The following is a 27,053-nucleotide window of genomic DNA, read 5'->3' as shown; positions in this document are numbered from 1 at the left end:
ATTCGATACCTTTTAGTTTCATATACTCATCCCTAATTTGGCCATGAAAAATTCCCTATCCATATTCCTTATCTCTTCTTTCCTCTTGCTCATTTCCAATCATCTTCGTCATTCCCCCGATTTACGCAAACCTCGGCCACAGGAAATCCGCACCAACTAGTCACTACCTATAGTTCATCTCTTCTAATAACTTCGCTTCCTCAAACACTGCGTCACATAAGCATGTCATCGTTATTTTTATAAATTACTGTTTCACTTTTCTCATTAATAATCCCTATTAAATGCAACCTATAATTGAAAATGAATCAACCAGCGAGAAAAAAAGCATGGGAAGTAATTTATTCCCTAGGGAGGAAGACTTATATCCAGTATTAATGGGGAGGAAATTTTCGTCTGATGAATACGTAAGTAACCATGAAAAAATATGAGGGGAAACTTTTGGGAACATTCGATGATTTTTCGTTGAATTTTAACGTAATGAAATAAAAACAACGAAAATAAGAGTGGAGAATTGTATCAAAAAGAGATGCAGAAATTAGAGCAAATATTTAATTCTGCATTAAAGTAAAGGAAACAAAAGATATTAACGTATTATTTCACCATGTTTAAGCACTATAATTCACTTAGTGTTTCCCAGGGCAAAAATTTCATAAGGAACTCCTATTATATTTTCAAGCGCTTAGGTATTTGTCATTAACGTCCGGATTCTAATTTGGTGAATGATAATGAAATGATGAAAATAACTACCAGGCATCACGTTAGGATGGTACGGCACAGTTAAAGAGGAAAAGAAAATGAAAACAGAAATTAAAAGCTAAATACCTATTTTTCTCTGATAGTATCGGTAAAGACTTAAACAAACTTGCTCTGTCCCGTACACCATTTGGGTATTAAGAAAAGAGAGTAAAAATAGAATTAAAAGAGGAATGAATCCAAACAATATCGCTGTCAGTTTATAGCTTTTCAAAAACTAACAAAAATGGTTAGCAAAGCTGCTCTGTGGATCATTTACAAAATTTTAAACCAGAAAGTGAAGTTTTTCACACGCCAATGAAGCCGTAGAATGCGTTTTTATATGAATAATAAGAATAACTTAGAATACGCGTATTAACTGACCCGTGGAAGGTAAGTTCGCTTCTATAACTGATATTGGCACAAAAATACATAACCTGGGTTCCAGCGAACGTTTTTACCAATCACGCTATAAGCCATAATAAATTATGAGGTGCAAAGTTCGAATCTTGCTTCAAGAATCGATTTCCATTTAAAGAAACAGTACCGCACACATTTTGGCATAAATAAAAAAAATATTAAGATATTCCACAATTTATACTTCGATCAACCAATCCTTTTCTCACAGATGATTTAACTGGTATCTCACTGAGGCTAATGTTTCCCGGATGCATTTGATCCCAATACTCATTCCTGCGTAAAAAGCCATCTGGTTAAGCGATTGGAAATGTTTTTGAACTTGTCTGGAGATTTTGGAAGGTGATTCAGCAAAAATAACCAGGCAGGCAGGATACCATGGGTATGAAATACCTCGGGTGGAAATAGAATATAAACATGATTAATTCGTAAATATATGACATTGAAAACCAATACAAATTCCTCATTGTTATTTTTGAGTCGCATAAATTCTTCAGCGTGTACAAATTTTACCACTGACTATCACGTGAAAATTATTCGCATTGAAAAACATCAAGACATGCAAAGTTTTAGGAAAAATATTGATTTATGTCGCTGCTATTCTTTTAATCTTAATTAAAAACATAATTTATCACAACTAGCACTTGAAAATCTTTGGGAGTTCCATTGCCTATGACATAGGGTTATAGCCACATGTAATAACACTTTCATCGGGCGAATTGAGCAAATTAATATGGGAATAATAACCAGCTCTCGTCAGCCAATTTAATTCTTAGCCTATTTCCGTTTCTAGTTACCGATCTTAACGTAAAATTTGGATTCCACATTAGCCACAAAAATCTTTTACAATACTGGCAGAAGAAACAAGAATACATCTGGTGGGAAGTTTGACTCGCGTTGGTATAAACCTAGATTCAACGGCAGAACCTGCAATTGCAAAGACATACCACACCTGGCACGTATTCAAGGCACTGAATTTACGTTGCATGAATATGCCAACGCAGTTTTTCAAATTTGTACAAAACCACTTAGCAAGTTGATTTAATCCCACAAACGTAATAAAACACGACAGAAAGCGTGACGAGTCGGCATTATTCTGCATTATTTTCCGGCACTGCCGACTCATATATAGCAAAAAAACTCATTAATTCAGAATCAAAATTTCCTTAGAATTATCGAGAACGCTCACCCATAGAATTAAGTTAGACAACGGGAGAAGTCTGAAGATATTATATCATTGATGGATGCATTATGTTCAGAATAATTTAATTCCACCACGAAAAAACGTAACTACGAATGAAATAGGTATAATGAGAAAACTGTCACACTTACCTGTACATAAACGCATAGCTGGCCACTTTTTTCCGTCGGCACAACGTGTTTCTGTAAAGAGAATAAACAACGACATTAATAATGGATAAATAAAAATAGATAGAGATAAGTCGATATTTAGGTGCCTGCCCTTGCACACAAAATTAGGCATTAACAAATATTAAGGATATGAGTGAAATTATTGTCAAATCATAAATATGATAGTGATAAATGTTCCATTTAAAGCTATGAATTAATACAAGAACCTTATTATGATTAATTTCATTTCATAAAGGAACTAGCCGGAATTTTAATTACTTCAAAAGAACTCTTACATAGGCTTTAGAAAGCATTTGATTATAAGAAGATATTAAATGGATTTCATAAGTAACCACATTGATTATGATCATTTAAAGAGATATGCTTTCATAAAAGCTTTAATAAAGTTTGTTAGAATAACAAGAATAACAATAGATAGAACAATAACAATTAGAATAACAATAATATCACTGGTGGGGCAAAGTGCTGAACCATAAATATCTCGATAGTGGTGCTTAACAACAGCCCACATTTAACGAGACTATCTCAAAATTTTATTATTTTACTTTATCATTATCATTATAATGTGGAATTACGAAACTCTTGTTTCTTCTCTGCCATCCCCTACTCAACCCGCGAGTAAAGTCAAAGCATTCCTTCGCAGACAAAGACAGCAGTACAGCCTTTGCCAACATCTGACGGAGATAAATCGATGAAGAGTAACAGCTGCTCTTACAAAGTTCCGCATACCAACACTCTAAGCTTGCTCAAAGTAGGTTTTGAACTCCCAAAATAAAACTCAAGAGCTCAGAAAATTCTTTCTGGAGAAAGAACGTACAATATCGAATATAAATAAAGCATCAAAAAGCTGTTAAAAGCTTTATTTTCATATTATTTTTAGGAATGCGATATGAGTATTTTTACTATCGCTATTTTATTACATTAACACTTATTTTATATAATTTTAGGCATAAATGGCCTGATATAGCCAATGAAGATTGCTTATATTCCAGACAATAACATCATTGATTAATCTTCTTCCGTTTTTACAAATGTATTGTACAGCAATATCGATTCCGAGCATTTTTCGCTCTTTCTCTCGGCAATAAATGTTTATTATGTATGCCACGGTTCATATAAATCGTGATTTTCCCAAAGAAAAAAATAATTGATTAGGTATGGAGTAAATGGGGGAAGGGCTCTCTCAGTCGATTTGGACGTAAGATTTTGCGATACAGAATGATGGAGATAAACAAACCACAACAAGAATCACAAATAACTGAACAAAATACAAACCTAATAGTTTCAAACAGTTAACAATAAGGAGCACGATGAAACATTTATTCTTAATACAACTCTCCCTTCCTTTATAACGTTTTGGATTCCACTCATTTCCCATGATCCACAAACCGAATGCTATCGAACAAATCCATTTACCCAGCCACCTCCCTCCATTCCGTATCTCCTTCCACCAGACAAAAGCCAATCTGGATTCCTTCGACACTCCCAGTTCTCATTTGTCAACCAATTTTCCAGATAACCGCCTTTCATCCTCTTCCAACTCAAATCCTTTACCAAACTCCTTTATCATCCCTCTCCAATTCTCTTGCACCGTCTTCACTCTGCATTTCCCTTAGTCCTTTGCCATCCACGTCCAACTGTCACAGTAGCTTTAGCTTTCCTACATTCTGAGGCAACACAAAGGTAGATTCCGACTTCATTTTTTCAAATTACGCAAAAGAAATGTTCAGTTTTTCGGAGTTGTTTTTCTTCGTAAAATTGAATTATTTTTATAAAAATGGTATGAATTTCCTTTTTTAACTATTTAAAAGCCTGAATGTCCGCACATATAAATTGGTCAAGAATGGAGAGAAAACTAGAGTAGAGTGAAAAATCTCTATTGAAAGTAGCAATAATGCATTAAGAAATGTATTGGACCGAAAATAGAGACGATTAGGTTTTTGTACTCGTTGAATGAATGCTCTATTAGAGAATATTAAAGTTATGCTGACAGGATAAAAGGAAAGGTAAAAGGCCAATATAAGTTAGAAATATGAGATAAAGTAAGTGACAATCGGATGAGATGGTTGGTAAATGTTAAAAGAATGAATGATTCAAGGGAACCACAACATATGCTATAGGAAAAGGAAGAAGGTCAAGAGGAAGGCTGTTGGATGAACGAAGTGAGCAGGGATGTAGAAGCAAGAGGAACTCAGAAAAGTATTCAAAAAGAGGAATAGAACGATACAGAATATTCGCGAGGAGTGGAACGAGACTGAAATACGTATTTATGGGAGTAAAATATGAATTATCAAATTGAAATCGTTGGAAAAATCTTGTTTCATTCTTAACCACAATAAAGCCAACCAAGAGTATTCTTAAATACACTACAGCCAAAAAAATAAAGAACAGCTCAGCCCTTGCTAGAAAAACAAAACACATAAAAAATCCTTGCAAGCGACAGATTTTCAAGTCAAGTATTTCGTTTCTCGGCAGCGTTCATTTAGTAATTCTCTATCTTTGTGCGCGCAACTTTAAAATGCTACCCAGCTTCGAGAAACTCGTTAGTTGAATAAATACAGAGGTGAGGAAAGAGGAAAAAACATGCACTGTACTTATTTCATAACCAAAAGCCATCGAGTAACTTTGTCAACAGTTGTACTGGAGAAGGGAAAAAATTTATTCAATCGAAATGAGCACCATCATATTCCTTCACTCAAGTTGCTGTGTTTCTTACTCCGCCATTTCATCAACTCCGCCTTTGTTCCTTTATGGGTAAGACCACTCGTTCGCGAATTAATTCCTAAGCCAAACCTACAGTAAAATCTCTGTTATCAAAAAATTATTTAGCCTTTAACTCACTAGCTCGGATTTTGTATGCAATTTTTTTTGTCCAAACATTATACGATGCATTTAAATTTTAAAATGAATTTTATTTAATTTGCCTACGGTATGCACCACATTTTTATATAAACGCAATAATAAGTCGAGATATACTTGAGTTGTGCTCGAAAGGGTGACAAAATGCGTGTATAAAGAAACCGGATTGGTATTCCCAGGGTAACTTCACAGGTTTAATAAAGAACAGATATTCATAGAAATAATTTTTTTGTGGAAAAGTTCCATCTCTTTTTTCATTTAATTAGGATGTCATTCCAATATATCTCCCCTACCTCAGTCCCTGTTAATTTCCGAAATGTCTGAACTTGGAGGGATAAAAGTTTTATGACAGCTAGCGTGCCTACAATGCATCGCAAGTTACGTCACCATGGCATGCACACAGACAAATAGCCCAAAAAAATATTTAATGATAAAATTCTTCGGTGAGAAAATCATCTATTGCATGAAGTACGGAAATACACGCTACATAAAATAGAGCCCTAAGTATTCCTTACGGGTGAGTTTCAGTCGGCTGCCATGTATATTTGACAGTTTTAAACAGGAACTAAGAAAAAAAGAAAGTTAGAGATATAGAGGAACCCTCCGATCTTTTTAAGCTGTCCGTTTGTTATCTCGTCATAAAATGCCACGGGTCGATATTTTTTTCTTTAATAGGGTCAGATAATCTGTAGCTGGTGTTTATTATTTCTCCAGGAAGTGGGGGAAGAAAATGTTTTATGAGTGCCAGGGGAAGCAGGGAGGCAAACCCAACGAATTTAGAATGAACATCGAACGAGTTTCTCGCTGCTACCGCCCTTAACTTGTTGCGGGGGCAGCGGTCGATAATTTGAATTCGGAGGCAAGAAAATTAATTTACAGAATTACAGGATACTCGCGTGTTCAGGATGCGTGCATTCAAAATTCCTAAAAAATAACCAACTTTGGCGTTCAAATATGTAAACAAACATTACCTTACATTTTAATGAGCACAAAATATATGCAAAATCATTGGTACAATTATTCAGCAACAGCTGAAAGCAAAAGAGAGAGGGCCACCAGTCTTTTCATGAAAGTCACCTGTGCATTCAAATTGGCGTGACAACGTGAGTCGGCCTTGTGCTGTAATTTTCCCACAAAATATTTATAAATTTAAAAATGAATGGTCCACATTGACATGAAATAAGTTTTAATTGAAAATTTCATCGCTTAAAATATTAAAGCACACAAATGAACGATACAAGTTATGCGCAGTCATTTTTTTGAAGTAAGGTTAAATATATAATACGATGAAAATTTTACATCCTCCACCATATATGCTCTTGGTAGTTCATACGAAGAAACGCACACTTGACTGAAATATCGTTTTACATTAGCCCAAGTGATGCGAATGACTCAAAAGAGTATTTCCCGAATTTCAGTGTCTTACAAATCTTTCGAGAAAAGCAATGGTTGAGGTTTGAGAATCCACTTGAAAAACATAAGTGGCATGATTTTCTGTTGCTGATAGGCGAGTAAATTATTTCGATGGGAAAAATTTATTGATGAATGGAGATGACAGATTCCAAGTGACGAGCAATCAAAAAGCCGATAAAAGGATGGTGCTTACATCAGCCAAAAGTTGTTGTATGAATGCAGGAAACAATTTACTAGACTTTAAATTCACCATACTTGCCACCATCCATTACACCATATTGGAAGATAAAGTCGAAGGGATGAAGAACTTAAAAGAGTTAAAAAAATCCCCACCAAATGAAGTCGTGAAAAACTTGAGATACAGATAATGCTATGCCCTTAACACGCTAAGTTAAGGTGAAAGTCTAAGCTCCTTTCTTGTAATTCTTTTCCAAACAAATACCGCCGAGAAATATGCGTATCTTAAATCTGAGAAACCATGACTCGTTAGCAGGGCAAAGGTCACTTTTGGAAAAGCCCTTTTACCGAGTTGGCTGAGCCCTAGGTTATCTGTCGGCAAACCACAAAAACTCTCACTTTCTCTATCTACCACTTCGTATATTTCATTACACTTCAGAAGAGTAAGAGATTCTTGAAAAATGTTCTAAAATAATGAAATAAACAACATAATAATTAAATAATTACAAATTAAATTTTAAATTACAATAAAATTTAAATTAATTACTTTTCTATTACAAATTAAGCAGAATTACCATTCCGTTTTCATTGCAAACTTTGCACTTTTACTCCGAAATTCGAAGACGCTTTCAATGTTTACTAATTTTTCCAGCAATTTAAGTCAAATAGCCCATGTTTTTGGAAAAGCCACTCCAATGCACATTATTTTTCATCTTCGTATTCTAGCACAATGAGATTGGACAGCAAGTGTGCTCTTCTTATTGATTTCAACTGACAAATACCTTATCACAAAATAGACATCGGAAAATTATGTAGCCATCTTATCATTAGCATCACATAGATTTGGAACTAAGTTTTTAGTCTAGCTCTTAAAGTATCAATCTTTCCCAAAAAAAACTACATATGCAACTCGTTTTTACGACTATATACCCCATAATGCGATCAGTGGAATATATAATGTTTCACAAAATATCTCTCCGTACGAATTCTCCACATGTCACCAATGGCGGGAGGCTTAATTAACCTCCCCACAGCACCCTTTCCCTTCGAAAGGTGAGCCCGGATAATAATCGGGAGTGAGAGTCGAAAGACACGCTCGTCCACCTCCCCATGAATTATTCCACGTGGGGATGGAGCACGAGACACTGAGGGGAGGGAGGGAAGGAGGAAAGTCACACGCCGAGTAAAGGGTGAGGATGTTTTCCCGGCGTTCCCCGAAAAAGGTTTTGGTGCTTTTATCGCCCAAAGGGGTCACTAGGTGGAGTCCATGATGCAGGAATCAAGGAGGTCGCTCCGAGAAATGTAGTACATGTTATTTTCCATGAACTTTAAAATAATAATCATCTAATATTATTCGCATAGACTGATGGAAAACATCTAAGCTTTACAAGTTATATTTTCTGTTAATTTAATTTGGATATCCACATTTCTATACAATTATTAACATGGTACATGAATGGTACAAGGTGATAAGATATATGGGATGTGTCGATTTTTGTTAGAGTTCATGCATTTCTTCACATTACTTACACAACGTTTGTAATGAATGCGATCTATTCGTAATGTAGAGCAAAATTAAAAATCGAGAGTCGTGGTAAAATATATCATATGCTCGATGCTATTCTATTTTTCGAATAATTGGCTAATGAATTCTAAAAATGAAGTCGTATTAATTTAATTATACAAAAATGGCTTTAGGGTTGCTTGAAATTGCTTGGACAAGATAACCTTAAAAATATTAGGATCGAACAACGCAAATTCCGACAAACTTAATTTCGCTTCATAACCTCGATGGATGTCTTCCATGACGATAAGAAAAATTTCAACGCCAAATCGGGAAAATTATATGTTTTGAACCGCGCAGTCGCGGACCTTCTCAATGGGGGCGTGAGTGCAGGCGAACCCAGAGGGCGACACCCCCGAGGCCTCACCGCCCCCGGCCCGTTCCCGCTCACGCGCCCCCTACGTAAACCGCATGCCAGGCACGCGAAGCACACCCCACCCAAATCCTCCCATTCCCTGCCTCTTTCCCGCCGTCCCCTTGCTCTCTTCCTATTTTCTTCCCTTTTGTATTTATTCTTCTCTTTCAATCCCGCCCCCTATCCTCTGAACACACCATATTTATTAAATATTTTGTGCGTATTTACAATTCAAATGAGAATGTTGACATCACTGCTATCTTTATTTACTTTTTAATCCACCAAGTAAATAAGTGTTCCAATAGAGAGCGTTTTACACAACAGAAATAAATATATCGATCTACAAGCCTGCAAATATTATTGTACTGAACACTAATGTTTGTTTAAGTATTTATTTACAATGAGACGTGATATTTTTCTATTCTCGTCACTGTGTAAACGTCACTTGGAATACCATGCTGTTGAGCTTAAACTAATGCATTGTATTCTATTCTAACATCTATGCATATAGTGTGCTCTTCGGACTCCAGGTGTCAAGTTAATATATTTTTCTCGTTATCCGAAAAGTTTGCGCAAGCATATGCAATGATTCACTCAACTACTGACTTAACCCGCAGTTTGGTCTCGATCGGTAAGGTTAGACCATATCATACACTAAAACACAGGGTTGTAAAATCCACACATTCAGGGTATGGGGTCAACTACCCTGGTCCACCTGGCTCTGTGATTTTTTTAAGGGGGTATCCGAACTCTTCACCCAGGATACAATTACTCCTGCCATATTTTCTTTGATTGACATTTATATTTGTATAAAAAAGCGTGGCTTCAAGCAATATGTGTACCAAGTATATATTCACAAAAATACGTAATTAAGATACCCAGATCTCTCAGTACGGGATGTGTACATAAAGTGTAAGTACTACGTGCTCAAATGGGGCTATTTAAATTCGCTTGTTGAGGTATGCTTAAGCATCTTAAGCAAAGTTGTATACATTCAAATAGTACAAGAGCCAGTTGATGGATCCAGGCAGAATCATACAGGTCTCGACAAGAAGCACTCTAGCGCATGCCAAAGTTCTTGGACAAGGTTGCAGGAAACGAATGCAGATAACGTTACTAAATGCATAAATGAATGAGGTCATAAAAATAAAAATATATTTGAATATATTTATACAAAATATTTCACATTAATTTCTGCACATGACCTCGACCTCTTTGTTCTCTCGCCTACTTGATCATGCTCTCCGTTTATCTTTCTATTTCGCTTCTATTTTAATTTGTCTGATTTGTCGCTTTTCCCTTCTCTCCTAGTACCCATCATCAATATCACGCCTTCTTAATGCACCCTGCCTTCACAGTTCATCGTCATCTCACCCCCGTTCCCTTTATCGCAATCAACTGATTCCACCGCAGTGATTTTAGAGTGGCCAATCACAGCCCACTTTCCTCTGCACTCACTGGTTACATTTCCCTTTGAACAATTTATTCTCTCCATCTCTCGTTTTCTATCATTCCCTTTTGAGGACGGAATGAAAAATTGTCAGCTTCACAATACTTCACTGATATTTAATGATAAGCGCCGGTTTCGGTACGGAATATGTGTATACTCAATGGAGGTTATGTTCATCCTTATTATCACTAATTTCTCCTCATATGAAGTTTCTAAAATTTCCGTCAACCACCCCCAACCTATTTCCTAGGTCTAGTTCGTCCCATTCTTTATTCCACTCAAATTTATTCCACTCCATTATAATTTCTCTTTGAAATTATCTTTTCAGAATTACGTAGTAGTTCATTTCCTGAAATTTATTCTCCCGTTGTTTATACATAGGCATAATAAAAGAGTTATCTATTGTTTGCAATAATTAGTACGGTTTATGCGATACGATCCACTTGGCAGTTGGCCGAAGGTTAAAAATTTGATAACGTCAAAACAATAATATTTTATTCACTCCAATACACTAATGAATCCTCTCTTGACGATCGTTATGTCTTTTCCTCTCGCAATATTGAAGTAATTATACCTGAATCGAGCGATGACACATAAGAGCATTATTTCATGGACCCGCGCGAGCTCAATACTAATTGTAAGTGTTAGTTAGACATTCCATGACCGTAACTGGTAAAAACAACACCAAGTGTAACTATATGAATCTGCTCTTAAACTATCGGGGTTCAACTACGTTTATATAGTCAGAACAACACTAGTTTTTAATTCATGGAATACTTATGTTACTATTAGTCTCTATTCAATGGCATCATGATGTATTAAAACATTCATAAAACAATTCATATCAAATGACATACTAAAAAATAAAAAAGGTGTAACTTAAGGTAATTATTAACGTACCTAGTATACATACTAGATAGAATCTTATTACGACGCTTTTGCGTTGCGACTAGAAGTACCTGTATATTATCTTTGGATGAAAACATAAAAAAAACTTAATAATACTTTTCAGAAGATGTTATTCTTCATAATCGAATATTTCGATCATGTGTTTACAGGATATAAGGAATAAAGTAAAGCAATCGACCGAAAACTCCACTACACGTTCTCAAATACAAGTTGAAATAACCTATAAAAAATGATACAGATCTTCACTCTCTAAGGGTAGCAGAGTAATTTACATTTCATCCCTTTCTTTGCCTCAGTCCTCCCAACCAGTCTATTCTTCATTCCTTCAAAACTTTCCTGACTCTTGTCACACATATTATTTCTTCTCCCTCTCTCTACCTCTCTCTCTCTCTCTCTCTCTCCATGGAACCAATTGTTCCCTTTCACATTTTACCTCCGGTGCATCTCATACTTTCTCACCATAAAACTCTCCCTGGCACGCACGGACCGGCCGCCATACTCCCCGAGACATTATCGATCCGATGAAGTCAAACAAGTACGACGACGACAGTGGCTAACTTGTCTGGCTTTGCTGAGCTCGTTATCCCGCGAGCACTACACTCAGTCACTCTCTCCACCCTCACCCTCTTTCCCACACCACTCCGCATCCCTCCCTCCATTCAACCCTCACTCATCTGCGTTCGTGGTTCTTAAGGGAACGAGGGGAGATATATATACATAGAGTTAAAGTGGCCACTCAGCAAGAGATACAAAATTTCCAAGTTTTTCCAATTTTCTCCACTCTGTAAAAATGTTTTGGGAAGACACAATAAGAATCACTGGCACTGCAATTGCCAATGAATTTCATCTAAATGAATCAGTAACTATCGCTATACATTACTAGTTTATGCTTTATTGAATCCATATGCCACAAACATACACATTTATAGAGCTCATGATTCCTATTTCATTTTCCAAAATATTTTTCAGGGGAACAAACATGCATTTTTCCAGTTACTTTGTGAAGTGAGATTTTACAGATTTTCTGCATCTGCTTAACTGAAATTCTAAATTACTGTAATATTCTAAGAAATATATAGATATAATTCCATCACAGTAAGCCAGAGGTTCGATTGGAGAGTATTGGTTGAATGAAATATATAGTAAAATAGAAGTAAAATTACTTCTACGTAGGAATACACATGTATGGGCAGAATGACTTCAGTGTGTTTAAGACATTTGTTTACACAAATATTTTATAATTACAGTTTAGCTAGTTTTTTACTGGCACATTTCCTCATGGATTGCAACAGTGAGTATAGTAGATGCATGATCAAAGATTTCGGAAATTATTTAACATTATTTCAAGGTGATTGAAAATTTCCTTGATTTCGAGATGCACAAATTTATAAGCCCATTGGTTCTAAATGCCACGTTACACGATGCATGAACACGTAGAAATTTATGTTTAAATGCACGAACGTGAGAATGGATGCGAATATGCACCGCGCAAGCACCCAGATTGTTTATGAAAATGTATACAAACAACGTAGACTTTGTACCAATAAGATTCGTGCATTCGTCATAATGCATCCATTCCCGCCCACAAAAATTCCCACATTACATGGCACGAGTTAGTGCATTGGGTAGCCAGATATTAAGAAAATTTCAGCATGTACGCTGTTTTCTTTTTTCAATGTAATTGAACTTTACATATTATAAAGGAAATTTTCTTTTTAACTTACAGAATTGAGTGTTTTCCGCTACCTTCTCCTTTCCAGGTTTCTACCAATTTCCTTTGTGGGTGACCATCAGCAGCTTCGGAGAAAAGGTCAGTGTATTTTGCATACTGTTTGTGTACTTTGCTTGAATTTATTTATTTATTTTTGTGGTTACAACTTATTATTTCTTTGGTAAAAAAGTTTTTTCCGGAATTCTAGAATTTTAAAGGAATTTTCCCGGTAGCTCATAATAACTGATACTCTTCCGAGTTTTTCGCTGTTTTCCCCGTTAGAGTGGCCACACTGCGTGCTGCTCACCCCTTCTTCCCACTTCGACCCACTAAATCCCCTACTCCCGAACGTATCGCAAAGGAGAACGAAGAGAAGAAAGAAAGAAGAGGACGGGAGGATGAGGCTCTCTCGTGGGCCTGCGGGAAACACGGGCGAGAAAACTGAAAAAAAAAGCGCGGAGCACGTCGACACAGCTCGCGGGTAAGTGAACGAGTCCGAACCAACGGTATGACGGCGGATAAAAAGAGACATCTGCCGGAACGATACGCTTGAAAGGACATCATTTGAATTTTTTCTTTCCTTCCTCCCTCGCAAAACCCATTTCCAACACTCAATAGTTCTCGTTTTTTTTATATTCGAAACCGAATTCAAAAATCTACGACGCTCTTTTACGTCGCAGGGATCCAACTCACAGTTATGTTGTCATCGAAACTGCTTTGCTGATTACTCGATAGGATAATCTACGAAGCGAGTTGAAATCTCAATTTATTCTAAAAAAATTTCATGCACTTTTTCAATTCCTTTAGAACCAATACCCACGCATCATGCTTGATAATTTTTATGAAAATGTTTAAAGTGAGCAAAGGCCCTTTTTTGCACGAAGTCCCACTCATACTTCATTCATCCTAACTTAATTTGCCATTTTTCAACTGCTGATTAACTAATTACAAGATATTTTATTGCTAGAATTTCATAAATACTTAAAACAAGTCCTTTCTCTATAAAACCATGGTACAACACGACAAATTCTAGACAATAAAAACTCGCTTAATAGCATGAACTCATCAGAAATTAGCATCGTAGGGGGTGCGAGATTTTTTAGTGCAAGAGGAAGAACGTAATAAACAAAATTTGGACAGAGATTAATTTGCACATACGCTACGCCTAGTGGTAGCCGAAAAAATGCATCTCACTTGCATATTATTCTATAAAGAAACCGGATGCCACCACAAGACAATATTAAGAAGCAAGGGGGAGAATCAGAAACATCAATGTGGAATGTGTTTCTCACTTTTCCGTCAACGTTGCAAAAAATTCCCCGATCCTTCTCGATTCTAGTATCCACGTTCCCATCAGTATTTCGTGAGAGACGGGAGCAGGAAACGAAAAAAAACGCCCTGGAGCAGGGAAGCAGTAAAAGAGCAAATGTGAAGGGGAAAAGGATAAATAAAAGAGCACCATATGCGCGCAACAACACCAGAAAAGCCAAACGATGGTAAACAAGTCTTCATCATCCATGAAAAAGTTTCCTATCGCAGCTGAGGTGCAGTATAGCATTGGGTTATATATCGCTGTGCGTGGACCAGAGATGGTTCGCTTGAAACGTCAGCAAAGACCACGGGGACTGGAGCCATTGGTGGAAAAAGGATAGCAAAATAGACGAGCAATTTTCATGCTTCATTTAGCAGAATTCTGGGACTACGCCATCATCAAATCAACTCTGACACAACCAAAAGAAAAAGGTAGCATTGTAACGACTCCATGGATACAACAGCTACAACAGTTTCTCACAGATTCTATCTCATCAGGCTCTTTCTTCTCAATAGCTGGGGAACGAGCTGATAAAATGAAAGCAATCTTCGTGGGTGACACAATATTGCAGGAGGAAACCACCGCAGATTCATTATCAAGATGAAAACTCATTGTCAGGTAACAACAATGATAACAGCGTGACTACTGTATCTGGTGCAATCTACGGAAATCTAAGAAGAAAGGGAAAACACCAAATTCATTCAAGTTTGAAGGGCTGAGGGGGGGATTAACGTGTAGTTCACCGCTTCTTTGGGCGTGAAAGAGAAAACAGAGAGACTCCATTGTGAGAGGAATAAAGGATAACGCGAGAAGAGGGGATGTTAATTCAAGAGGAAAAAAACCTCATGGGCGGAGAGGACGTGAGGAAGCAGGAATGTGGTACAGGGGTCAACGCCCTCTAGATTACATTCTCAACATTACTCGAGTGGGTGAGGTCATGGGAGCAAGGAGGGAGGGAGGGAGGGGGAGGAAATGTTTTGAAATTAAAGCATACCTAGTGGGTGCTTGCCTGAGGTGAACTACGTCATGAATACCTCTGTTACCACACGAAATTTTATTCACCTCCGTGAAGAAAAAGTGGTGACATCAGCATAAAACCCGGATGAAGTATCATTCCTACGTGGCTGCCATAAAAAAATAGATGTGAGAAACAAATTCATGGGTATCTTAACAAAAATAAAATGAAGAAGAAGAAGAAATCACCTTTGCTTAATCCCTGTAAACGGAGCACATATTTTAAAGTGCGCTACATTAGGAAATAGGATAACATCGGATATAACTTCAAAGTATGAGAAAAATACTATTGCGGGATTTAAAACCAGATTTTTAGTATAGGAAGGGAATTATACCAGCTACGCCACCAATAATATTCCTCATGGCTAAATGTGCAAAGAAAATTTGTGGGCATATATTTGTCTTCTGCTCTAAATATCACTTAAGAGCCTTTCATTCTTCTAACAATTCTTCATGGTTGCACATAGACAAGTGAAAGATTACGTAAGTTTATGGTTCAACGATTATTATAAGTAGAAACAGAAGGGTAAATTTATGGCCAAAGAAAAATTAACAGCAAATGATATGTTGGTATTCATACTTTTATACATTTTTTTGTAACTTTCAACATATTTCATAATTTTTTTACGGTTATATTTGACATATATGTCACCCACATTCAATACAGGGCTAAATTGGAAGGTAATGTATTCCTTCACTGGAAAAGTAAACATCCTCAATAGCCATGCTCATGATATGACTCATCCACGATGAAAACCGCGCGCCAGAAGCGTACGGTAAACTTAAGCGTACTCAGTAAAATGAAGAATATTAACCGCGTCGCTCATCGTCCAGACGGGGATACCAACAACGCTAGGCAAATCTTTCCAGTGGCAGCGAGCCAAACGCCATAAATCAAGCTAGTGCGGAATTCCTTATGCAACGATAAATCACTTCGAAAGCAATGAGGTAGGGCGATTAGTGAATGAACCCTCTACACAATAACAGCTGGATTCTCGGGCAGAAAAATTGAATAAAGATATTTTCGCACACAATCGTGTGGTCCTCTTACAGGGGAGAAAAAAGAACTCATGAGCAATAAAAATGCCGGTGGATTGTAAAATCTTACAAGGATCACTACCAGAATCATCAAAAGGTGACTCATAAGAGGATTGGTAACACCTCTATAACCACTTTAAAAATGGTATTACCTTGGCAGGATGAGGAATTTCCTTAATCTTTCAGCTAATGATATTGCCTTAAGTTGCTGTACGGATAATCTTTTCATTTGTACCACATAAAAGATATTTAATATTACTAAAGGGAAATAGAAATCAAATGAAGTATTGAAATGAAAGTTTCCATGATATCATTGGTAGTTACAAAATGCGTAAAAACTAAATGCCTGAGTTTATTTAAAGTCGAGAGACCCTTAATTTAATATTTATAGACTCTTATTGAAGAATGATGAGGGTCTAATGGATCGACCGAGTTGGTAATGAGGAGGTCCTAAGAAGATTAGGGGAGAAGAGAAGCCTCAAGAGAGATGAAAACCTTAATAAGACGACGGAACAACCTTATAGGGCCACATCTTGAGACATGAAGGCCTGATGATTATAACCGCCGAGGAACAAGTGGATGACAAGAACGCAAAAGGAAGACCTAGGACAAAATATATGGAACAGGCAAAGAAGGATGTGAAAGAGAAGAAATACGTAGGTTTGAAAAGATTAGTTGATAAGAGAATAGAGTGGAGAGCTGCGTCAAACCTATCTTAGGATTGTTGACCAGTGATGATAATGATGAAACAGTTATTCCTTTCAGTTGGGATTACTAACAGATTCAGGAATATCTACAATATTTTCGAATAGATTAAATTATTTGAGGGAGCTCCCAAATCAATCTTCGCCCGAAAAAATGACATCTCAGATGCTAAAAATCCTGGAGAAAAACTATGCGAAAGACAACGTAGCCCACTAAAAGAAACCAACCGAGAGGAGGTACGTAAAAAATCGAGAAATTCAGTCAATGTGCGGATGCAGTTTGCGGTGCGGGAAATACCAACGAGGGTGCCCACGGCATCCCGCGCTATATCCTGGCATGGTCTCCCGAGGCTAAGAGCGCTGCGAAGGAGCTGCCAGAAAATTTTGAAAGCGGAGCACCAGCAGAGTGCCCGCCCACCTTCCTCCATGACGTGGGTGGTTGCAGGGAGGGATATATAAATGCGCTCGGGAATGCATCCGCCCTCGCAGACAAACACGAAGCGAATTACGCAACTTCCTCTCCACCCCTTCCCTCCGGTGGCCCGCAGAACTCCCTCGGGCAACCAGACCTCGAGCTCCGAGAACGCCAAGGAGCCACGGCGAAATGCGAAAACACGATTAAGGATTAACACCCGCTTACTTGTACCCCTCAAGGCGCTATCAAACAGCTTGGAGGGAGGTGATTTTGTGGAAATAAAAATTTATCGCATAAATATTATATGCGTTTTCTGAATGCAATTTGTCATATTTATCACATTTAAGGTGATAGAATTCAGGTACCTGGAGCGGGTCTCGTGGAAAACGTAGGTATATATTTGAATAAAATCGCGAAAACATTTTCTATTTCCCGAGATTCCATGACAAAGTGAAAAATATAAAATATTCTACTATTTTAAAGGCATTTAAATTAATTTGAGACGTAGTTTCATTGAAAATTAGATAAAAATACAATTCAAATATAAGCGAAAAGCTAAAATCTTGTTCCAACAAAATTAGGGATTCACACCCCCTTGCTTGTATCTAACCCTACGTCGCTTGCGAGCAACTTTAAGGGAAGTCATTGTGTGAAAAGAAATATATCGAGTAAATATTACCGGCTATTTCCGAGTGTAATTTATTACATATAGTTGATCTAAATGAGGTGCTTGGAGGGGATCTCTTGACAAGCACACAAACTTGAGTACAGCGTCGAAAATCTTCGTTATCTACTTCTTTAGATTCCATGACAAGGGGAAAATATTGAATTAATAAATATAAAATATTTTTCAATAAATTTAAATTAATTTTGAGACACAATCTTATAGAAAATGAGATAAAAATACATTGCGTTATTGGAAAATAAACGAAATGGTAAAAATCTAGTGTGTAAAATATGATATAATAATTATAAGGATCAACATAAGATTTGAATTTTTCCAATTATTACTAATATGCATAGAAAAAATGTTTAAATATTTTTTTGTGCGCGTTAGGGGCAAGTTAATAGTCAACTCATGTTTCAATTGAGAAATTGTTTAAAATATACGTAAGTGTAACTTCCGTTGCTGCAAGAGTTAAAACTAATAGTTATCCCGCCTTATATACATAACAAGGAGAAGAAGTGGTGTCAATTCATGAGAAATATACGGGAGCTAAATAGATATCACTAGAAAAATATGCTAAATAATGAAAGGGGGCAATTACTACATCCATACGATATACGTCGTTAAATAAAAAAATCAACCATTCATAAGGGCTTGGAAAGCAGAAAAGCATAGTTTTCACAAAATATTACGATTCGTGTTCATTTAACCGGGAATTAATATTTCATGAAGTGATACAATACTCTGCACAGATAACATTGTGTGAAGGAACTCCAAAACTGATCTGAGGTGGGTATAAAATCATCATTTAGCATTTAATCATAAATTTAAATCAATAATAAAGGAAAATGAAACATCAAATGGAGACTGTAAATATAAATTGATTGAAAAATGTTGCTGACTTTACATCTAGGCCCAGCACATGGTTTTATTTCGTATGCAAGACCAAAACCTGAAACACTGAATACCTAGAGAAAGTAAGCGTTTACTCACTACCATGATTTCATATGAGGAGACAATTTTTATACGGGATAAACAACTCCCTAATCCAGTGAGTATTAATAGTTTCCTAAAATCAAAAATATCTGAGTTAAGATAAGATTGCGATAAGGGTCTCCAAAAATTGTCTCGGCCACTTAGTACCTTACCTCAGGTATCAAACCATTCAGAAAAACTACACAAAAAACGAAGAAAGCCCACTGTGAAAAAGCAGCGAATGGAGGTGCGAAATAACACCACCCCTGACCGAAGGGGGATGAGCGTACCAGCCGCAATAAAACTTCCTAATTAATCCCCGGGGTGAGATTGCGACAGACCGTCCCCAAGCAAAAAAAAAAATTCTTAAAAAAAGAAGACGAAAAAAAATGACCTCCCCAAGCTGCGTGGACAACTTGAAACGCTGAAACTATGTAGGGGCGGTACGGTAATAGCCCGACGGGCGGCCGCAGATTATATCGCCGATGGGCAGGTTAGACACGCCCGGTTGGAGCGATTAGTGGTCCTCTCTCTAGGAGGAGTAGAAGAGGAGAGGAAGGGAGGGGGATGAACGGACGAGGAGGCTCGGAGCCATTATTAGCCGACGTCCCATGACACCGAGCCAAGAGTACCTCATCCCACTCACGTCACCAGGGATACGGCGACGCCCCGTTTAAATTTCCTCCAAAGGGATTGCATAGAGGAGGCCCAATTCCATCCCATTGACGGTTGATTGTTTCCACATCCGTCGGGTTTCAAAAATCGGATTCATTCTTTCATCGTTTCAGAGAAAAATCCATAACATACAATTTATTCTTATTTCCTCAAGCGTACTAAGATTAAATAGATGGTGCGATAGAATTCATGGCGGTGATTTATTCACGTAATTTATAAACTCTTGAAAGATACGAGAGCAAATTGATAATCGGTTTTCAAAGATGTCCGCGGCGCGGAGATGTGTAATTCGATCCACCAATTTTTTCCAATATTTTGCAGAATAATGTTTGTAATTGCAAGAGATAGCATGGAAAAGTCATGAACTCTATAGATCTCATCATCATGTGTATAAATTTCGGTTAATATCCTTGATTATACCTTCTTTCCCTGTGAAACTAGGATCAATTTGTCTGTTAGCGACACGAGTGGCGACTTTTGTAAACCTATTTTAAATGCGCGGTGGGTGACAACGCATTTATGGGCCGACTTGAGGATCTTCTTTCGTAATTTCCGTTATTTCCTCCTTCCCATGAAGGGTGGAGGTGGACGGGGACCGGATAAGGGACTCGGGCATCTTGGGTGACTGGAAGGCCATATCTTGGTTATATCGAGCCCCCTTGAGGATCTGGTCGGCATGATGGTCGGACCACATCCTTCCCGGTCCCCAGGGTTTTGAGTTTGGACCTATGGGCCGGAGATTGTCAAGTAAAATCGTCGTCCGCATTCCGATGTCACTGGGGGAAACTACTGTTAGCCGTCGGATGACAGTGTAATCACGGGTGAGAACGATATTCTGGTGAAGAAGCCGTAAAAATACGAGTTTCTACATAATCTCCGTCCATTCTACTTGGGCCAATATTTATATTAAACAAGATAGCTCGTCACATAACAAAAGACCGAATCATAATTTTCTGTTGTATGCAGCCAGCCAATACAAAAGGGAAAGCAAACCCAAATATTACTCTAAAAAGGCGTTGGATATGACTTATACGGCTTGTTACCTATTTATCAAAGTTCTTGTAAATTTAGAAGTAAATACTGAAGTTATTAGAGTACAGTAGCCAGCTTTTAAGCTAAAGTATCACGTTCCAATTCCTGTATCCTACTCCGTTACCAAGATGGTATAAGGACCAAGTTTTACCAGCTGATACCTCAGTAAAATATAGAATTTTTATCAAAAATAAGCAATAAAGAAGGAGTATCGCATCCAGAGATTTATCCATAGAGAACGGTAATTTTCACTTCATCACCGAAATTTTCGGCAGAATCTAACGATTTCTAAACTTCTCTTTGCCATCAAACAACTGATACGGATGGCGCTGAGGGCCTCCACATCAATAAATAACCACTAACTCCTACCTCCCCGTGGGGTCAGGAGATACTCAGAAAATCCCATGGTCTGAGCTAGAAAGAGAATGAGACAACAAGAACATTTTGGAGGAGGATGATATCTGGTGATGTAATACCCAACTTCGTTCCATGGGGAATCAGTAATACCTGGGGAGGTCGTTAGAAACACTGCATTGCTGTAACGCTTTCATGGCCAATTCAAGAGCAAAAGTCAGCAGTAGATTGTAGTGGAAAAATATGGTTCCTCCGAAATCCAAGGCAAAAGGCTTTGCGCCATCATCGTTTTAGAGCTAGAGCCAAAGCAAGCAATACATTCCTATTTCTTCAAGCGGACGAATATAAGAAATATGGTGACGTGCAATGGAATTCATGGCGGTGCTTAAGTCTTGGAAGATAGGAGAGCTATATGACGGATGCGGCGGAGAAGAGTTAGGCCGTCTAGTGATGAGTAGTAGTAATCATGCATCCAGAAAAAGAGGAGATAGGAAGTGAACAGGCTAAATGGAGAGGATGAAGGAATGAAGTCCATCAGCCGAATTAATAAGACAAATAGAATCAGAGTTATAAGGAAGTTTGGTAATGATAAATAATGTATTTATCCGATCTAAAACTTTAAAAAAATCGATGGATTGGGTTGTTTTAAACCTAAATGAAGAGTAACCCAGTTAAAAATAGGTTTTCATGAGGAAATAAAAAAAACAGGCTCAGTACAAAGGTTCTATCTCACACGTACTAATGCTACACGGAAAATAATAATTACGCTAATTCCAAAATTATTTTCGAGAGTAACGATAAAATAGATAACCAGAAAAAATAGAGAGACCAAAGGCTGTTGAAGTCATTCTCTCAGTAATGGGTGTTGAAACAATACTGATACCTCTGTATTAAGAAGACAAATTTAATGAAGACGGCCATGGCGGAATACCAAGGATAAATTAATCAATTTTACGACTGCAAAATGGAGTCTATTTTTAGATAAGATACTGTTTATTAGCAAAGAGAGATACTTCAGATAACTGTATCAATATTGCAATTGCAACATATGGTCTTTTCTACGGGATTCTTAAGAAGCTAGTGCAGTTCCCTTCTTAATTTTAAAGAAAATTCCGTCCTTATATCCTTTTGTTTTCAAGTGATTTAATCTAAGTTCAGACACCTGCACTCGAAATATATTTCGTCTACCTACTAAGTGCTATTTATTGAGCACAAGCCGTTGGTCTAATCTGCTTCATTGTAACGCGAAAACCAATGGAACTTAATCGAGAGAACCTGCTGCGCGTAATTGACACCTAACAGGAGAGAAAGGAAGGGGGAGTGGTAAGGCTAAATTAGACCGACTCTTGGCATCCCGTTAAAGCCCAGCAGCGGTGGCAGCAGGTGTGAGATCATTGAATCACATGATTGCGGGGGGGATCTTTGTGACCGGCGCGGTCTCTACCGGAGGCGGTGCGTACATTCTCTCTTGGATGACGGGAATGATCCACTGTGGAAACAAACATTCCCCGTCCGAGACGGGCACTTGTTTTCGCTCTTGATTGGAATGTTGCCCACTTGGCTCCGGCGGCGGTGAGATCGCAATTGTTTGGGTTCATGAGCATCCGCGATTCTCGTAGTAAAAATTCCTTCATTGATCGCCAACAATTTTACACGACTCAGTAGCTGGAGAACATGATTAATTCTTTCACAATCGAGCGCCGGAAAGGTCATTTTGACCGCAGTTGTGATTTAAAATTGTTACCCCAGCTATATTTTTTAGCGTAAAATAATTTACTTTCTTCGGCGACCTTCACTAAGTTCAAAGAAAAATTTAACGCAATTCGGTGCAGTCGTTTTCACCTCAGGAGCAACATGGAGATTGACTGAATTTTTTTTATTCTCATCCATAATTTACTGTGTTTAACCACTAAAATTGAAAAAAAAACTAGGTCATTTACTCATTAAATAAATAGTTAAACTTTACTCGTGTGGCATTGTGGATAGTCACGGGGTCGGGGTGGTTAATTCCATCAATTCTTTCTCTATTCGAGCATAATAAGAGTTTATTTTGCGCTTCATTATGATATTGGTATATTTTTACTCCACTGCATACACAAAATCAAAAATTGCTCAAATTGTTTACTTATATGGGTACGTACTATCCTCAATGAAGTCAAATTATGGGGCTTGTCAGTCATCGTACAAACTTAATATTTACTGCTTTTCATTCAAACAAGGTATCACCTCTCAATAGCCCAATAAAGGTCTATAATGTTCCGTAGATATAAAAAATGCTTCCTAGCAGGGAGTCCGTCGGTTTCGACCAACTAGAATATTATTTTTTCTGGGCGAATGTTAGGCATTTCTACGGCTTAGCATGATGCGCCTTTACTTACAATTACTCAAAAAGTATTACAAATGCGTGAGAGTTTACACACGATTTTGCGAAATACAAATCAGTGTAGAAAAAATGTTAAAAATTAGCCGTTAAAAGAGAGTTAAAACATGAGTGAAAAAATTCGACAAAGTTTATCAATGAAACTATAATGAGGATGAAACTATACTTGCAGTCACCGCGGTTATGAATTTTATATTAATGAAAATAAGCTCTCCATACCAAGAAGTGGAAGTAAATTACTTATGGTAAAAATATGGATGAACAAACATAACCATTTCCAAGGAGGAGAATATTACATGCCCCAGTAGGACTCAATTCCGCGACCTTTTGTTTAGTGGAGAGGATTTTATACCGCTGCACCAAAGACTAATCAATTTAATGACAAGAAATATAAACTCTATCTCATTAGATTGACGCTAAGCTATATTCAATATCAATGGTAAAGGTAAAAGAGTGGCCGAAATAATCGGGAAAAATTTGGAGACATGAGAGATGTGAAAATTGGAATTTTTCTCATAAAACGGTATTAAACAACTTCTAAGTTGGTGTAATGATAACGGGGTGTAAAACAAAAATTGCTGACAAACTTGATGGAGGAAGAGACAGTTGTGAAAAAAACAATCTACTTTCGTAGGACACCATATGAAGCTCGAAATGTATCCCATCGATTATACATTCTTCGGAAACCTTTCTCCTAAAATGACAATTAAGGTTGTCTCAATAGAAGCCTCCTCCTTTGGAGGATTCTTCCTTCAAGCTGGTAAATATTTGTTCCACGTACGACGAAGACGGAGGGTAACATAATAGCAAATTCAATTTCGACCTAAAACATCTTGCTCACGATCAATGGAAATTAAATCCATTACGATAATGACACCCACCTCGGAGTACTGAAAATAGAATAACCATTAAATGATGGATTATTATCTCTTATGGATTTACGATTTACAAAAAGACGAAACAAATATTACGTAATGCAATTATTTCAGCCTCTTTACTGGCAATGGAACTATTATAAATCAATAAATACTGTCTTGAAATCTCATCTAAGACGCCTAGGATATTAACAAATTTGAGGTAGTTACATGGGAAGAAATTCAGCAACGAATTTATCGAGGAAAACATGAATGTTTCAATGACACTCTTTTAATAAATGCTATTATTTACACAACCTTCGTCAAACTACCACTATTGTCGTAGCTTTTTTAAGTGAGTGAGTCAAAACACGCCAAACGTTTTTTAAGAAGGATTTAAAAACATTTTATATTAACATTGAAACTCTAAGTTCATACAGCAAACAATGAAATAGTGACTCTATAGAATTTTTATTTGGATAGTTTTGTCATCTTCTTCATGTCTCATATTCAGGACACCTTTCCGGTGGCAATGTTACACGATGAAAAACACACATGCACGATTGTTTGGAACACATCCTTGTCCCTTAAAACTATCATGAAAATCATAATAATCGTTTCAAATTGAAAGAGCATTTACCTCCTCGCCTAGCTTTAAAATTTGATCCCTAAAATTGCTGCTACTATGACTCCATCGCCACGGATATCGCCTTGAATTCCATTCCTCCTAACCCTCATATGCCCATGGAAACAACGCGATACGACACTTCTGACTTTGATCCGCACGCACTGTGAGTATTGGGTGGGGTCACTGAGACGGAGAAGTCAGTCGAGGTGGATTTGGGGCCGGAGTGGGGATTGTCAATTAAGGCGTCGCCAGAAGGAAAGGCCCCGGGTGGTTGACTGAGGGCGTTGGGAAGCGAGAAAGGGAAAGTGAACCTGAGATACAGTGGCCCGAAACCCACTCTCGCACCCTGGGTAGGAGGCGTGGCAGAGCGTGAGCAGGGGAGCGGGAAGAAGGGAGAGAGGGAGTAGCAGTGTGACACGGAGCCGAGGATTAAGAGGGGAGCGGGAGTTGAGGATGAGAAAGGGATTATTGGACCTAGGGGAGGAAGGCAGATTAGCGTCGGCTGCCAAAATCGTCGAGGGAGAGGGAAGGAAAGCAGGGAGGAAAGTAAGGTGGCCCGAACTATGAAGCACTATCTAGAGGAAGCATCACTACCCGTCAACTGCTCATTTTCGTATCATAATCTTCGTTTAAAGCATACATCATCATTTTGGAATTTTCCAGGTAAGAACAGGGCCGGTTTTAGACATTTTCTAGTGTAAGCGAACAACATTCCGCACCCCCCCTCAAAAATAATCAGAGAGGTAGTAGGGATTCTCTTACGATATACGTATGAATACATTTTAAAATAAATAAAAATACTTAAGTAATAAAGGTCGTAACTAAAGTAATAATGGTCGTGTCTTAAAAACCAGCATGAACGTATAACGTGCTTGCTCTCGTGTATTGAATGTGATATTCTTAGAGATGAAAAACCAATTGTACCTATGAACATTGGATTGAGCGCTTAGGCGCCTCCTTTTGCTCGGCGACCTACGCGGCCGCGTACCTTTCTAACCACTTAAACATGCCCTGGATCGGTAGAATAGACAATAGCTTTTTTTCAGAATTTTAGTTTTTCCCAGAGTATAGTTTGAAGGAATAATTCTCAGATTCCCCACCGGGCGTGGTTATGGGTAGTTGGTCGCAACGTTTCGACGCCTGAGTCTGACATCTTCTTCCGGAGTAGAATCTAGATCCAAATACTTTTCCGTATTTTGTTCATTTTACCGAAAAGAATTTCAAATTCGTAATGGCATATAAATTTCGAAAATTCCAGAGAGAATTAATTATCATCCTAGACCGTAATTGACACTCGCATCTCCTGAATTCCCAGCATAACTCTCTAGAATAATAATTTGCCTTATTATCTCAAGGGGTAAATCCAATGGTGCGAATTCAGAAGACCCAGGCTTGAATTCCGGTCATTTTTCCTCGTTGGAATTTGTGAAATTAACTGTATCTCAAACTTGAATATTTGTCTACAGTCTTTTCTCGGATATATCAGAAATTTTCATGTTTGAGGTAAGAGTATATTTATTACGTTTCTCTGTATGCATGAAAAATGTTCAGGGTAACAGCAAACAAATTAAATGTTTGTTCTGCGTTACGAAAAAGTGAAAATTACAGGTAGTTGAGCGGGACTGACGAGTCCTCTTAAGAGATAACTCTATAAGTCAAAGTAAGTGTAGTGCAGAGCAAATAATTAAATTTGTTATCAGAAAACTACTTAGGAAAGCTAAGATTGTATCCGCGTTGTTGGCTCGACTTCCAACGTTTCAGTTCGGCTCGTCCCTCAACACGGCTGTGGAGTAATTCGCGAAAACGACTGAAACTCACGTCTATTAATACTATAGAGAAGACCAGGTTGGAGGTACATTTAGTAGATCTCATTATTCAACCCAATTATCCTCCCTATAACTGGCCACCACGACAGATCTAAATACTGGAATCTTTTTCTTTCATTCTATCATCAAATCGTTTATAATTATATTCGACAATAAGACTGCCCTTTCCAATAATATATTCACTCAATGCAACTTGTGTACGCATCTGAGCTACAATATGC

At 37.6% G+C, this 27,053-nt stretch overlaps 1 protein-coding gene across 6 annotated transcripts in view; it reads right to left on the bottom strand.

Annotated features, from left to right (window-relative positions):
• LOC124155721 (uncharacterized protein ZK1073.1) overlaps positions 1-27,053 on the bottom strand; it is a 382,687-nt gene that overhangs the window by 53,200 nt on the left and 302,434 nt on the right. For all 6 annotated transcript variants that reach the window (XM_046529775.1, XM_046529778.1, XM_046529777.1 and 3 more), the window contains exon 2: positions 2,482-2,532. In XM_046529775.1, coding sequence (XP_046385731.1) covers positions 2,482-2,532 — 51 coding nt within the window. The remainder of the gene's footprint in view (positions 1-2,481; positions 2,533-27,053) is intronic.

This window comes from Ischnura elegans, chromosome 3 (genome assembly GCF_921293095.1).
Source record: "Ischnura elegans chromosome 3, ioIscEleg1.1, whole genome shotgun sequence".
Lineage (NCBI taxonomy): Eukaryota > Metazoa > Arthropoda > Insecta > Odonata > Coenagrionidae > Ischnura > Ischnura elegans.
This window is presented reverse-complemented; position numbering and strand designations above follow the sequence as displayed.